Raw genomic sequence first — 12,119 nt, 5'->3', positions numbered from 1 at the left:
TCCAGAACTCAAAGTGGGATTCAGTGATCGTGAAGAGAATTCAACGAAGGGGTTCGGAGTCGTAAGTCTTGCAGACATTATACATACCATGAGCTCCAACTTAAGCGCGCCAACGAAAGAGTGCACTCGAATTTGGACACAGGGACAGATTCTGCTTTGAATCCATATAAATGGAGAATGTATGTTTAATATGTCTAGATTCATTCTAATGTATGCAAATGTCTAATTTAGGTCATTGACCCGTAATCTTCTTATACTGTCTGACGTTAAAACTATAAAGTAAGATAATTAGAATTAAGCCATTGTAGTAGTGATCTCCTTACTGGACTATAGAATACTGTCTACAACAGAGACCACATCTCACATATATCTAGAGAACCGTGAAGGGGTTACATTTTGGGGGCTCGTCCGGGATTGTGGTCTATTTATGTCAGTAAACTAACAGTATTGAATGCTCATTGCTAAGAGAGTGGTTTGTGGTTTCTACCGGGCTGTTTGAGCATAAAAGATGGATGTTATTGAGGTTGAAGCTTGGTGCAAACGGAAGCAGATAGCTACTACCCATGCCATTGTGCTGAATGGTGTTGCTAACAATGACCCTGATGATGTCTTGCTAAGGGCTCTGAATTGTGTCAAAGCCTTTGGAAAGGTTAGGATAGTTGAGCGCTGCTTGGATACAGCTACCAAGAAGCAGTTTGTGTTGATCCAGACATCAGAGAACCTGAGAGGTCATAGTTTACCTGAGGCAGTTGGGCTTTCTGAAGAGGCTGGTCCCTGGCCAGTTCAGTTTGTCCCTATTACTACTAAGGAAGAAGAAGGGTTTCAGACCAAGTTGTTGTCATTCTTGAGACAAGAAGGAAAGACTGTTGCTGATGTCAAAGGTCTGATAGGTCCTTCGGCCCTGGATATGAACACTCAGTTGGTCAGTGCCATTAGTTCTCTGGTGGATAAATGCACCAATCTGCCCTTCAAGGCTCAGGGATACCGTAAGCTCCGTATGTTCTCAGGAGTGAGACCAACTCCCAGTGGGGAAGAGGAGTACGACGCCTGGGCTGAGCAGACCCTGCCTCTGCTAGAGGAATGGCAGTGCAGTGACAATGTGAAGAGGCAGAGAATAGTAGAAAGCCTTAAGGGTCCTGCTGCTGACATTGTAAGATTCTTAAAGGCGCAGAACACCTCTGCTACTTCCTTTGACTACATGCAGGCTCTAGAAACTGCCTTTGGAACTACTGAAACCATTTCAGATTTGATGGTCAGATTCAGAAGCACATTCCAGTGTGAGGGAGAGAAGCTGTCCAGTTATCTGCTGAGAATAGACAAACTGCTGCATTGTATGTTACGGAAAAGAGGGATTGAGTTGCCTGAAATGAATCGGTTCCGCATTGAACAGGTTGTGCGAGGTGCATTGCTCGAAGACGTGACTGCTCTTCGCATACGCATGACCCATAATTTGTGAGATCCACCTACCTTCACTGAGCTGCTAAGGGAAGTCAGAGAGGAGGAGGATATGCTTCAGGCCCGGAATGTAGCAAAGAGTGCTGTGATGTCCAAGCTTGTGACTCCTGTTACAGTTCCTACTCCTAAGGGTGATGTCAACCCTGAGATGGAACAGCTGAAGAAGGAAATAAATGTCATGAGAGCCGAGATGGCATATTTTCGGTCTAAGCCCAACACAGAAAGGGATGATGCATGGGTGCAAAAGGTTGAACACCCTGCGAAGTCTAACAGCAAAATGAATGATTCCTCTAAAGGATATCCCCATGAAGGAGATAGACCTGGAGTCTTTTGTTATAACTGTGGAAAGGATGGACATTTCAAGCGAGAATGTAGAGGTGAGGAAAATCTAAAAAAAGTAAATGACCATCTCATAAAACTTACCAAGAAGTCGGGAAACTACAAAGGGGCACAGTAACGGAACGGCCTGCTGTCCCTGTAGTTAAGACACGTTCCGCTAAGTGCAATAATAGACGAGGGGATATGAAAGACATCATACCTGAAGGTTCAGTAGGGTCGAGTTCTGCTGTATCAATATAGATTGAAGGCATTTATACTAAAGCTATCCTCGACACGGGTTCTCAGGTTACCATACTGTACAGATCCTTCTATGACCGATACCTGACGCATTTGCCGTTAACCCCAATCAGTCTTCTGCAGATCTGGGGCCTTAGTCCTGCTGATTACCCATATGATGGCTATTTGTCGCTGAGGTTGGAGTTCTTGGAAGCTGATGTAGGGACCACTGAGACCATTGATGCACTTGTGTTGGTTTGCCCTGACCCCATGGTGAAAGGTGAGGTTTCCATACTGGTTGGCAGTAATACACCCATAGTGAGACGACTCCTGACAAGCTGCAAAGAGCAGGGAGGTGAAAACTTCTTGAGCACCAGACACATTCACCCTGTTTTCAAAAAGGCTTTTGAGAAACTGCCTGAACTTTCTTCCGACGTAGATGATAGCAAAAGAGGAACTGTGTGGTACGTTCGAGCCAAACCTATCACCCTGCGTCCTGGAGGAGTGGCTAGAATCCCTGGGATACCAAAATTCCCTGGAACGCCAGGTACTGAAGCCATTCTGATAAGAGTCACCTGATGATCCTGCAGAAGAGTCACGGTTTCCAAATGAGCTTCTGGTGAGACCAGAGTTGCAGACCCCGACAGCTGTGATGTCAAGGAGAGTTACAGTGACCGTGAGGAATATGTCAGGCAAAGGAATCACATTGAGGAAAGGAATGCCGATTGCGCATCTGTTTCCTGTAAATGTACTGTCGTCACATGTGAAGGAAGAGTCCAAAGTTAACTCAACCGGAGATCTGACACCCTCCTCCTTCAACTTTGGAGATTCATTCGTTCCTAAAGAATGGAAGGACCGATTAGTCAGGAAGATGATGGAGCGGAGAGGAGTTTTCTCTACTCATGAGTTTGATGTTGGTTGTAGTAAGAGTACTCGCCATTCTATCAGAATTACCGAGGATAAACCCTTTCGGGAGAGGTCTCGACGGCTGGCACCAGCTGACATCGAAGCAGTGAGACAGCACCTGTCGCAGTTAAAAGAAGCTGAGATCATTACCGAGTCCAGGAGTCCTTATGCATCTCCTATAGTGGTGGTGAGGAAAAAGAACGGAAAGATTCGTGTGTGTGTGGACTTTAGGACGCTTAACAGACGTACTATTCCCGACCAATACACCATTCCAAGAATTGAGGATGCACTGGCTTGTCTTAATGGAAGCAAGTGGTTCAGTGTGTTGGATCTCAGAAGTGGATACTACCAAATACCGATGAGTGAATCGGACAAAGAAAAGACAGCCTTTATATGTCCAGTTGGGTTCTACCAATTTGAAAGGATGCCACAGGGAGTTTCAGGCGCTCCAGCAACTTTTCAAAGAATAATGGAACAAACAGTTGGGGACATGAACTTGCTCGAAGTATTGGTGTACTTGGATGCTATCATTGTGTTTGGGGCAACCCTTGAAGAACACGAAGCTCGGTTGCTGAAAGTGCTTGGTCGCCTGGAGGATGAAGGTCTCAAGCTATCATTGGACAAGTGTCAGTTTTGCCAAACATCCGTGTCCTATGTGGGGCATATTGTATCACAGGATGGAGTAGCCACAGATCCATCCAAGATCGAAGCTGTTACCACATGGCCCAAACCGAACACAGTGACTGCCTTGCGGTCATTTCTTGGGTTCTGCGGATATTACAGGCGCTTTGTGCAGGATTTCTCCAAAGTGGCCCATCCTCTGAATCAGCTGCTGGCTGGTTACCTCCCACCAGCCGAGAGGAAGAAAAAGGCTAAAGGAGAAGAGAACAAGGACTACTTCAAACCCTCTGAGCCTTTTGGTGTTAGATGGGATGAGAAATGCGAAGAGGCCTTCCACACCTTAAAGCAAAGTCTTACTCAAGCCCCCGTGTTGGCTTTTGCAAACCCACAGCTGCCATATGTGCTACACGTGGATGCCAGTCAAGAAGGGTTGGGTGGTGTGTTGTATCAGGACCAAGGAGCAGGACTGAGACCTGTAGCGTTCATCAGTCGCAGTCTTACGCCATCAGAGCGTAACTACCCAGCTCATAAGCTATAATTCTTGGCGTTGAAGTGGGGGGTGGTGGATAAGCTGCAGGATTATCTGTATGGAGCGAAGTTTGAAGTGAGGACAGACAATAATCCATTAACCTATGTGTTGACTTCGGCAAAACTTGATGTCACCGGCCACCGCTGGCTTGCTGCACTATCTGCTTACGACTTTAGTCTCAGGTACAGACCTGGGAACCAGAACATTGACGCAGATGCTCTGTCTCGTCGCCCACACTACCAGAAACCAGAGTGGAAAGATGTTGCTTCAGCAGATGTGAAAGTAATGTGTCAGATGTCCGTGGTATCTGGACCAAAGAATTCATTTCATGCCCGAGAGATTGACCACTTGGGAGCGTCAATGCATGCTGTTCCACAGGCATTTTGCAACCTTTCCAGTTTGGATGTACAAAACTTACCCATGTTGTGTTCATCTGAAATATCCAAAGCACAACAGGAGGATCCCTGTATTCATGAGGTGTTTTCAGCTCTCCGTCTGGGTGATATTACACAGATCGACAAATCAAAACATCCTGACTGTCGTCTGCTCCTAAGAGAATGGGACCACTTGGAAATTAAAGAGGGAGTGTTGTGTAGAATCACTCACCCACCCACTAAACCATGTCATTCACAGTTGGTCCTGCCTGAAAAGTACAGGGAAATAGTGATGAAGTCTTTGCATGATGACGCAGGTCATCTGGGAGTAGATAAGACCTATGGGTTGGTCAAGGACAGATTCTATTGGCTGCGTATGAAGTCTGCGGTTGAGGAGTTCTGCAAGTCCTGTGCACGCTGTGTCCAGAGAAAGACTTTACCTAAAAGAGTTGCTCCTCTGTTTCACATGCAAAGTGATGGACCTCAATACCGCAAATGTCTTGGTCATTACAGATCATTATACTCGCTACGCCCAAGCTTTTCCCACAAAGGATCAGAAAGCATCCACTGTTGCCAAAGTGTTGTGGGAGAAATACTTCATCCACTATGGACTGCCAAAGCGAATACACAGTGATCAAGGTAGAGACTTTGAAAGTAGACTTATACATGAGTTGTTGTCCATGCTTGGGATTGAGAAGTCAAGAACAACTCCATACCATCCTCAGGGAGATCCTCAACCTGAGCGGTTTAACCGTACTTTGTTAGACATGCTTGGAACGCTGGATTCAAAGCGAAAGAACAAGTGGAGTCGGCACATTGGACATCTTGTTCATTCTTATAATTGTACCCGAAATGACGCTACTGGTTTTTCACCGTACTACCTCATGTTTGGACGTGAAGTGAGGATGCCGGTGGATTTGTGTTTCGGAGTATCCAGTGATGGCACATCACAGAGAACTTACCTCAAATATGTATCTGACATGAGAAAGGAATTGCAAGCTGCTTATGAACTTGCTGAGTCTGTTTCTGCCAAACAGAATAAAGGAAATAAGCAGAGGTATGGCCAGAAGATCCGTTTTTCCCAACTCATGCCTGGTGACCGAGTTCTCATACGGAACCTAGGACTTCAAGGGAAACATAAGTTAGCAGACCGCTGGGCTTCTACACCTTACATTGTTGAAAGTCAAATGTCACAACTACCTGTGTTTCGGCTAAAACCTGCAGGTGGGAATGGACCCATAAAAATACTGCACCGGAATCATATCCTGCCATTGGGACAGCAAGTGCGTCTGGATCCGCCAGCGGATAATGAGCCGATGCCTAGTAGGAGAACCCTGCAGAGAAGAAGGAGGAAAAAAACGAGAAACCAGGAAAACTTTGTTCCAGAAGACAGAAAACCCATGACACAGTGTGTGGATCATGAGGAACCTGATGAGTCGGAAGATGAAGAATGGGATCTATGGTACGACCTCCCAGAAAGACGCATAAGACAGAATCTGGATGAATTGTCTGAACCATTTACCTCAGACTTGGACATGGTCTGGGAAGAACCAGATGCTTCCGAGAAGGAGATAAAAGAGACTGAAAGGCATGATAACAAAGGAACCAACGCCTCCAACGTAGTTGAAGGAACTGAAGACCGGGTATCCGAAATAAGGAGCTCACAGCGAGTTAAGAAGGTTCCTGAAAGATTGACATACATTACACTAGGAGTGCCAAGTGTAATGATAGCCCCTATGGTTCGATATGTTACCTCCCTTTATACATGGTTGGGAAGCATGCAACCACTTATGTGTAAAGTTCATTAGTCATGGGGACATGCCTATATTTGGTAGGGGGGGGGAGTGTAATACCCACTGGAAATGTTATGTACGCTAAGTATGGTTATCAATCTTTAACTTAGACACTGTATTATCATTGTTATAAATCCCTGGGTTAAAGTTGCCCATGTGAAGGTACGGCAAGAACTTTTAAGGACACAATGTGACTAAGAGCAGACTTTCCATAATTCTGCACCAGTATCAACTGTTGCAGACAGTGAGGCTGCGCAGTCTCCAGGCAGAAACCCCAGGAGGAAGGGGTGGAGTCGGGTTTCTCGAGCGGGAAACGCGAGCGACTGGAAGAAAAGAGGGCAGGAGCTCTGAAAAGAGGGCTCAGGAGGCAAATGGCTGCCGCATCCCGTCCCGGGCTTCCAAACTCGGCCGCCGCCCTTCGTATTAGTAGCTCTGCATCCAGAACTCAAAGTGGGATTCAGTGATCGTGAAGAGAATTCAACGAAGGGGTTCGGAGTCGTAAGTCTTGCAGACATTATACATACCATGAGCTCCAACTTAAGCGCGCCAACGAAAGAGTGCACTCGAATTTGGACACAGGGACAGATTCTGCTTTGAATCCATATAAATGGAGAATGTATGTTTAATATGTCTAGATTCATTCTAATGTATGCAAATGTCTAATTTAGGTCATTGACCCGTAATCTTCTTATACTGTCTGACGTTAAAACTATAAAGTAAGATAATTAGAATTAAGCCATTGTAGTAGTGATCTCCTTACTGGACTATAGAATACTGTCTACAACAGAGACCACATCTCACATATATCTAGAGAACCGTGAAGTGGTTACAATCACATTGCTGTTTGTGGGAGCTTGCTGTGTGCAAATTGGCTGCCGCGTTTCCCACATTACAAAAGTGACTCCACTTCAAAAGTACTTCATTGGCTGTAAAGCGCTTTGGGATGTCCTGACCCGCCCGATATTCAGCTTTATTGAAGTCAATGGAATGGACTATCGGGCGGGGGCCTATAACAGGCAACCAAAGCGATGCTGCCTGTTTTGCTTCCCCGCCATATCCAATTTTACCCCCAATGAATGGCCTCCTTCTGTGCTGTGGACCTCCACGGTTCTATGGAACTGCTTGCAGTCATACCATTTTTACAATATGAAAAGTGAGCGAGCTGCTCCATTTTGGTCATCCATTTTGGACCAAAATTATTTCTAATTTTCCAAAAAGTATCTTAATTTGCCCCTATTGAATTAAAATATCAGCAATGGAGATTAGAAAACAAATTCTAATAGTTTGGCAAAGTTGGTAGCAGACTTACCTCAGTCAAGTCTATCTCATGCCTGCTTTGCTGTCCATTTGCAGGAGTTGGGATGTTCCTGTAAATTACCATTTTGCTGCTGTGGCCTCCTTTCAGTAGGATCTGAGGTTCCAAATGGTTTAAGTTTCCAGAGCCATCATGAGCATAAAAGGCGGCCGCATATCTCAGTTTCCCTCCATAAGCCAAAAGCTGTAGAAAGAGGATTATAACATCTCAAGGCCTAAGAGGTTGAAGTTTGCAGGGTTTTAACAGTGGTCGTTGTACAAACACAATGTCCTAGAAATTGCGAGGCTGGCTCAGGGACAAACCCTGTGCAGGAACAGGTAGGCCCGAGGCACACCAAGTAGTGAGCCTCGGGTTACATTTACATGATTCTGACGCACTGCAGATGCAAAACTGTGGCAGGTGGATTTCAACGCGGACAGGTGTGAGGTCATCCATTTTGGACCAAAAAAGAATCGATCTGAGAGATTATTTAAATGGTGAAAGTCCAAAGGGTCCATGTACATGGATTGCTAAAATGTAGTGGCCAGGTACAAAATTAATCAAAAAGGCTAATGGAATGTTGGCCTTTATATCTGGAGGGCCAGAATATAAAGGGGAGGAGGTTTTGCTACAGCTACAGCTATACAAAGCCCTGGTTAGACCACATCTGGAGTACTGTGTACAGTTCTGGGCGCCGCACCGTAGAAAGTCTGTATTGGCCTTGGAAGGAGTGCATCGCAGATTCACCAGAATGTGACCAGGGCTCCAAGAGTTAAATTACGAAGAGATTTTAGGCTTGCACTCCCTGGAGTATAGAGGGTTAAGGGGTGACTTGATTTGAGGTTTTTAGGACTTTGAAGGGAATTGATAGAGAGAAACATTTTCCACTGGTAGGGGAGTCTAGGATAACCTTAAAATCAGAGCCAGGCCATTCAGAAGAGGAAACACCTCTTCACACAAAAGGGTGGTAGAACTGTGGAACTCTCTCCCACAAAAAGCAGCAGATGCGAGCTCAATCAATCATTTTAAATCTGAGACTGATAGATTTTTGCCAGCGATCGAGAGACAAGGGCGATCCGGAGAAGTGGGGGTGGGGTGGGCGGAGGCGATTGGGAGGGCAGTGGATGATCGGGAGTGAGGGTTACTATCGGGAGGGAGGTGGGTGATCGGGAGGGAGGGGGACGAGCAAGAGGGACGGGGACGATCGGGAGGGTCCTGTGCGGTACTAGTATCGCTCTTCGGCACCTCAGTGAACCTGGGAGGAGCACTCCTCCACCTCACGGCTCTACATTCGGGCAAGTATTTTTTAAAGAACTTGCCTTTTTCGTGGTGGCTGCCAGTGGTCCCTTTAAGGATTGGGCTGCAAACAGACCAACTAACTACATAAGAATCAGGAGCAGGTGTAGGCAATACGGCCTCTCGAGTCTGCTCTGCCATTCAATAAGATCATGGCTGATCTGCAACCTCAACCCCACTTTCCCGCCCGATCTCCATATCCCTTAATTCCCCTAGAGTCCAAAAATCTATCTGTCTCAGCCGTGAATATACTCAACGATTCAGCATCCACAGCTCTCTGGAGCAGAGAATTCCAAAGATTCACAACCTTCCTCATCTCAGTCCTAAATGACCGACCCCTTATCCTGAGACTGTGACCCGCTAGTTTTAGGCTCTCCAGTCAGGGGAAAACAACCTCTCAGCATCTACCCTGTCAATGCCCCTCAGAATCTTATATATTTCAATAATATTCGGCTGGTATGAAGATTGTTACAGCCATGGAAGGAGCAGCCTGTCAGGCTGTTAATAAGCCTGCAAATCCTTCCACCGCTTACCACTATTTCCCAAGGGAAGAGTGTGAGGATACGAAAACAACAACTCTATTTAGTCACTGAAACAAGAGTAGGTTGCGCTATTGGCTTACTTTTATAGCTGTTATTTTGCAATACAGCTGTGCTTCGGGCAGAGTTGTTTGACAAAATGACCCATAAAACTGTAAGAACTTTATATTTTACATTAATCTGGATGAACAGTAACATCCACGAGCGCAAACCCTCTTCAGCAGGGTTGCTCCTGAAGACGTCTTTCCTGTGACTCCCGAATATACAAGTTTATTATCCATCCTGACACGAGACATATTTAGGACTTAAGGTATCGGTCCACAGATGTGAAACCTGCTCTGCTAGCCTGGACGGCAGGCTGAGGGCACGACGGCAGCCATTTACATCTGCCGGTGGCCCTCAGATATGGAATGAAGCAAGGTGTTTTTTTTTCTATCTCCAGCAGCATGCGGAGGTCACTTTGTTAACTTTGCAGCACTGTCTCCAGAATAAAAAAAGCGCTGTAATTTTAAAGGGTGCAAGTACAGTCTTACTGCTATTTGCTAAATGTTTTACTAATTCTGGGCCTTTCCCACCCCCCTCTCCCCCCCACCCCCCCAGTCGGCTTCAGGAACTTAAGCATTGTTCACCTTCACGTTATGTTTTCAGCTGCTTCTCTCACCTTATCTCCTGTGAACTGGGCAGGGAGTGACCAGTAATACGATTCTGTTTGGAGGTGCCTCTGTACCAGTGCAGCATCTAGCAAGGTCTCTGGGGGCTGAGAGAAGACTCCCTCTGTTGTACCAGTCAGATTGCCTTGGCTGACGACACGCATAATCAGCTGGTCGGGAGTCAGGGTCAGCTACGTAGATACAGACGTAATGCATTTGTGTGTGTATTTGTGTAGGTTGATACACACACATATGGAGAGAGAGAGAGAAAAACAAATGTTATCTAATGTTGAGCATAACTAGTATTATTACTTAATAGTTTTTTTTCGCACTGCGGGTCCTGGTGTTCTTCAGTGTATTTTTCCATATACCATTGCAACATCTGCATATACAACAAGTGATGAATCAGTTTTTCCCCCCACTGCAATTTAAAATGATACTTTACTGGCTAAAGTAAAATAATTTTAGTCGTAATGTCACGGTTAATTATCTGAACTGTCAGCATCTTATTCAACTACACTATCTTTAGTGATAAAAATTAAGCAACCCTTTTTGAAAAATCAAATAACTTCTTGCTAAAAATTCAAATAATTTACGTACGTAAATATAACGTGCAAAAGTTTTTTTAAATTTAAATACCATTTACATGTCGCTGCTAAGAATGATCTTCGCAGCTCCCTGGTTTTTCTCTTACGACTTCCAACATCACCTGTACGACTGAACTATAAGTAGCTATTTCACACCTTTCCCATATTTATGTGACTTAATAATATATATCAAGAGATACCCCAAGACCAATGTTCCTTGTAATTTTTTTTGTGCGCGCGGCCCCTTTAATAGGCTGTGCGGCTCCTTTAATGGGCTGTGTGGCCCCTTTAACGGGATGTGCGGCCCCTTTAACGGGATGCGCGGCCCCTTTAACGGGATGTGTGACCCCTTTAACGGGATGCGCGGCCCCTTTAACGGGATGCGCGGCCCCTTTAACGGGATGTGTGACCCCTTTAACGGGATGCGCGACCCCTTTAACGGGATGTGTGACCCCTTTAACGGGATGTGCGGCCCATTCAAATTTCCGTGCATGCGCGGTTTTTCCATTCAGAAACTGGCGAGCGACCTGTGCGGCAGCTTCAGACGGCTGCCCGGCCGCACAGCTAACCGGGAACATCGCCCCAAGACCCCACCACTTTCTTTTGGTCAGTCCACCAATTGGTCCCCGTTGAATGTTTATAAACTTCCATTACTTTTACACAGTCGATATTTTACCCGCTGTTTTAGATTTTCTGCAGGAATACATTTTTTAAATGCTTTCTTTCGCGAGAGGTGCGATGCACTTGTCTATCTTTAGCTGTAGGTTATGAGGCTGTTCTTACAGGAATCCTGACCAATCCTCGGAGCTCTGAGCAGGAATTGGAAACTCCGGAGCAGTAGCAAGGGCTGCAGCCAGCTGGGTTACGGAGACTGAGAGCAAACGATCCGGGCTTGCATTCATTGCAGCGGACACCAGAGACACTTTCCTGAAATAAGGATGTACACTTTCACTGTTTACGTTAGAATTACAGTGCGCATCATGATCGGAAGGCGCTTGCTTTACGTAACACATCGCAAGCTTGGTACATTATTCTCCTGGTTTCCCAGTCCATTCTTTTTTTTAAGTTAAGGAATCTAGATGAAGAACAGCATCGAGGATTGAAAAGGGCAGAAGAGAAGTCTGGGTTTTAAAAGCTTGTAGATTGTAATAGGAAGGGACCAGTAACAGAGTTCGTCTGATAGAGTCAGATCAAGAGGGGTGGAAGGAGACTCGTGTGGAGCATAAAAGCCGGCACGGACCAGTTGGGCCGAATGACCTGTTTCTGTGCTGTACCTACTATGTAATTCTATGAATTTTGAGATCCTGCAAAAAACAATGAGTTAGAGTAGAAGATGGTGCGATGAGCCTTGATTTTCATACAGTAAGGCTGCAGGAAAGAGGAAGAGAATGTCAGATGAAGCATTTTAAGCATTTGGGCTGCATTAACAGTTTCATTACTTTGCAAAACTCCTCCCAAAACAGTAAGATCATGGCTGATCTTCGACCTCAACTCCAGCTTCCCGCCCGATCCCCATATCC

At 45.6% G+C, this 12,119-nt stretch overlaps 1 protein-coding gene across 1 annotated transcript in view; it reads right to left on the bottom strand.

Annotated features, from left to right (window-relative positions):
- The window catches only part of lama1 (laminin, alpha 1), a 406,389-nt gene that overhangs the window by 157,131 nt on the left and 237,139 nt on the right, over positions 1 to 12,119 (bottom strand). The window contains exons 24-26 of the mRNA XM_085992396.1: positions 11,383 to 11,526; positions 10,024 to 10,203; positions 7,543 to 7,731 (exon numbers count right to left, since the gene is read on the bottom strand). Coding sequence (XP_085848522.1) covers positions 7,543 to 7,731; positions 10,024 to 10,203; positions 11,383 to 11,526 — 513 coding nt within the window. The remainder of the gene's footprint in view (positions 1 to 7,542; positions 7,732 to 10,023; positions 10,204 to 11,382; positions 11,527 to 12,119) is intronic.

The sequence above is a fragment of the Somniosus microcephalus genome, chromosome 7 (genome assembly GCF_052327205.1).
Source record: "Somniosus microcephalus isolate GS21.2 chromosome 7, FLI_Smic_1.0, whole genome shotgun sequence".
Lineage (NCBI taxonomy): Eukaryota > Metazoa > Chordata > Chondrichthyes > Squaliformes > Somniosidae > Somniosus > Somniosus microcephalus.
This window is presented reverse-complemented; position numbering and strand designations above follow the sequence as displayed.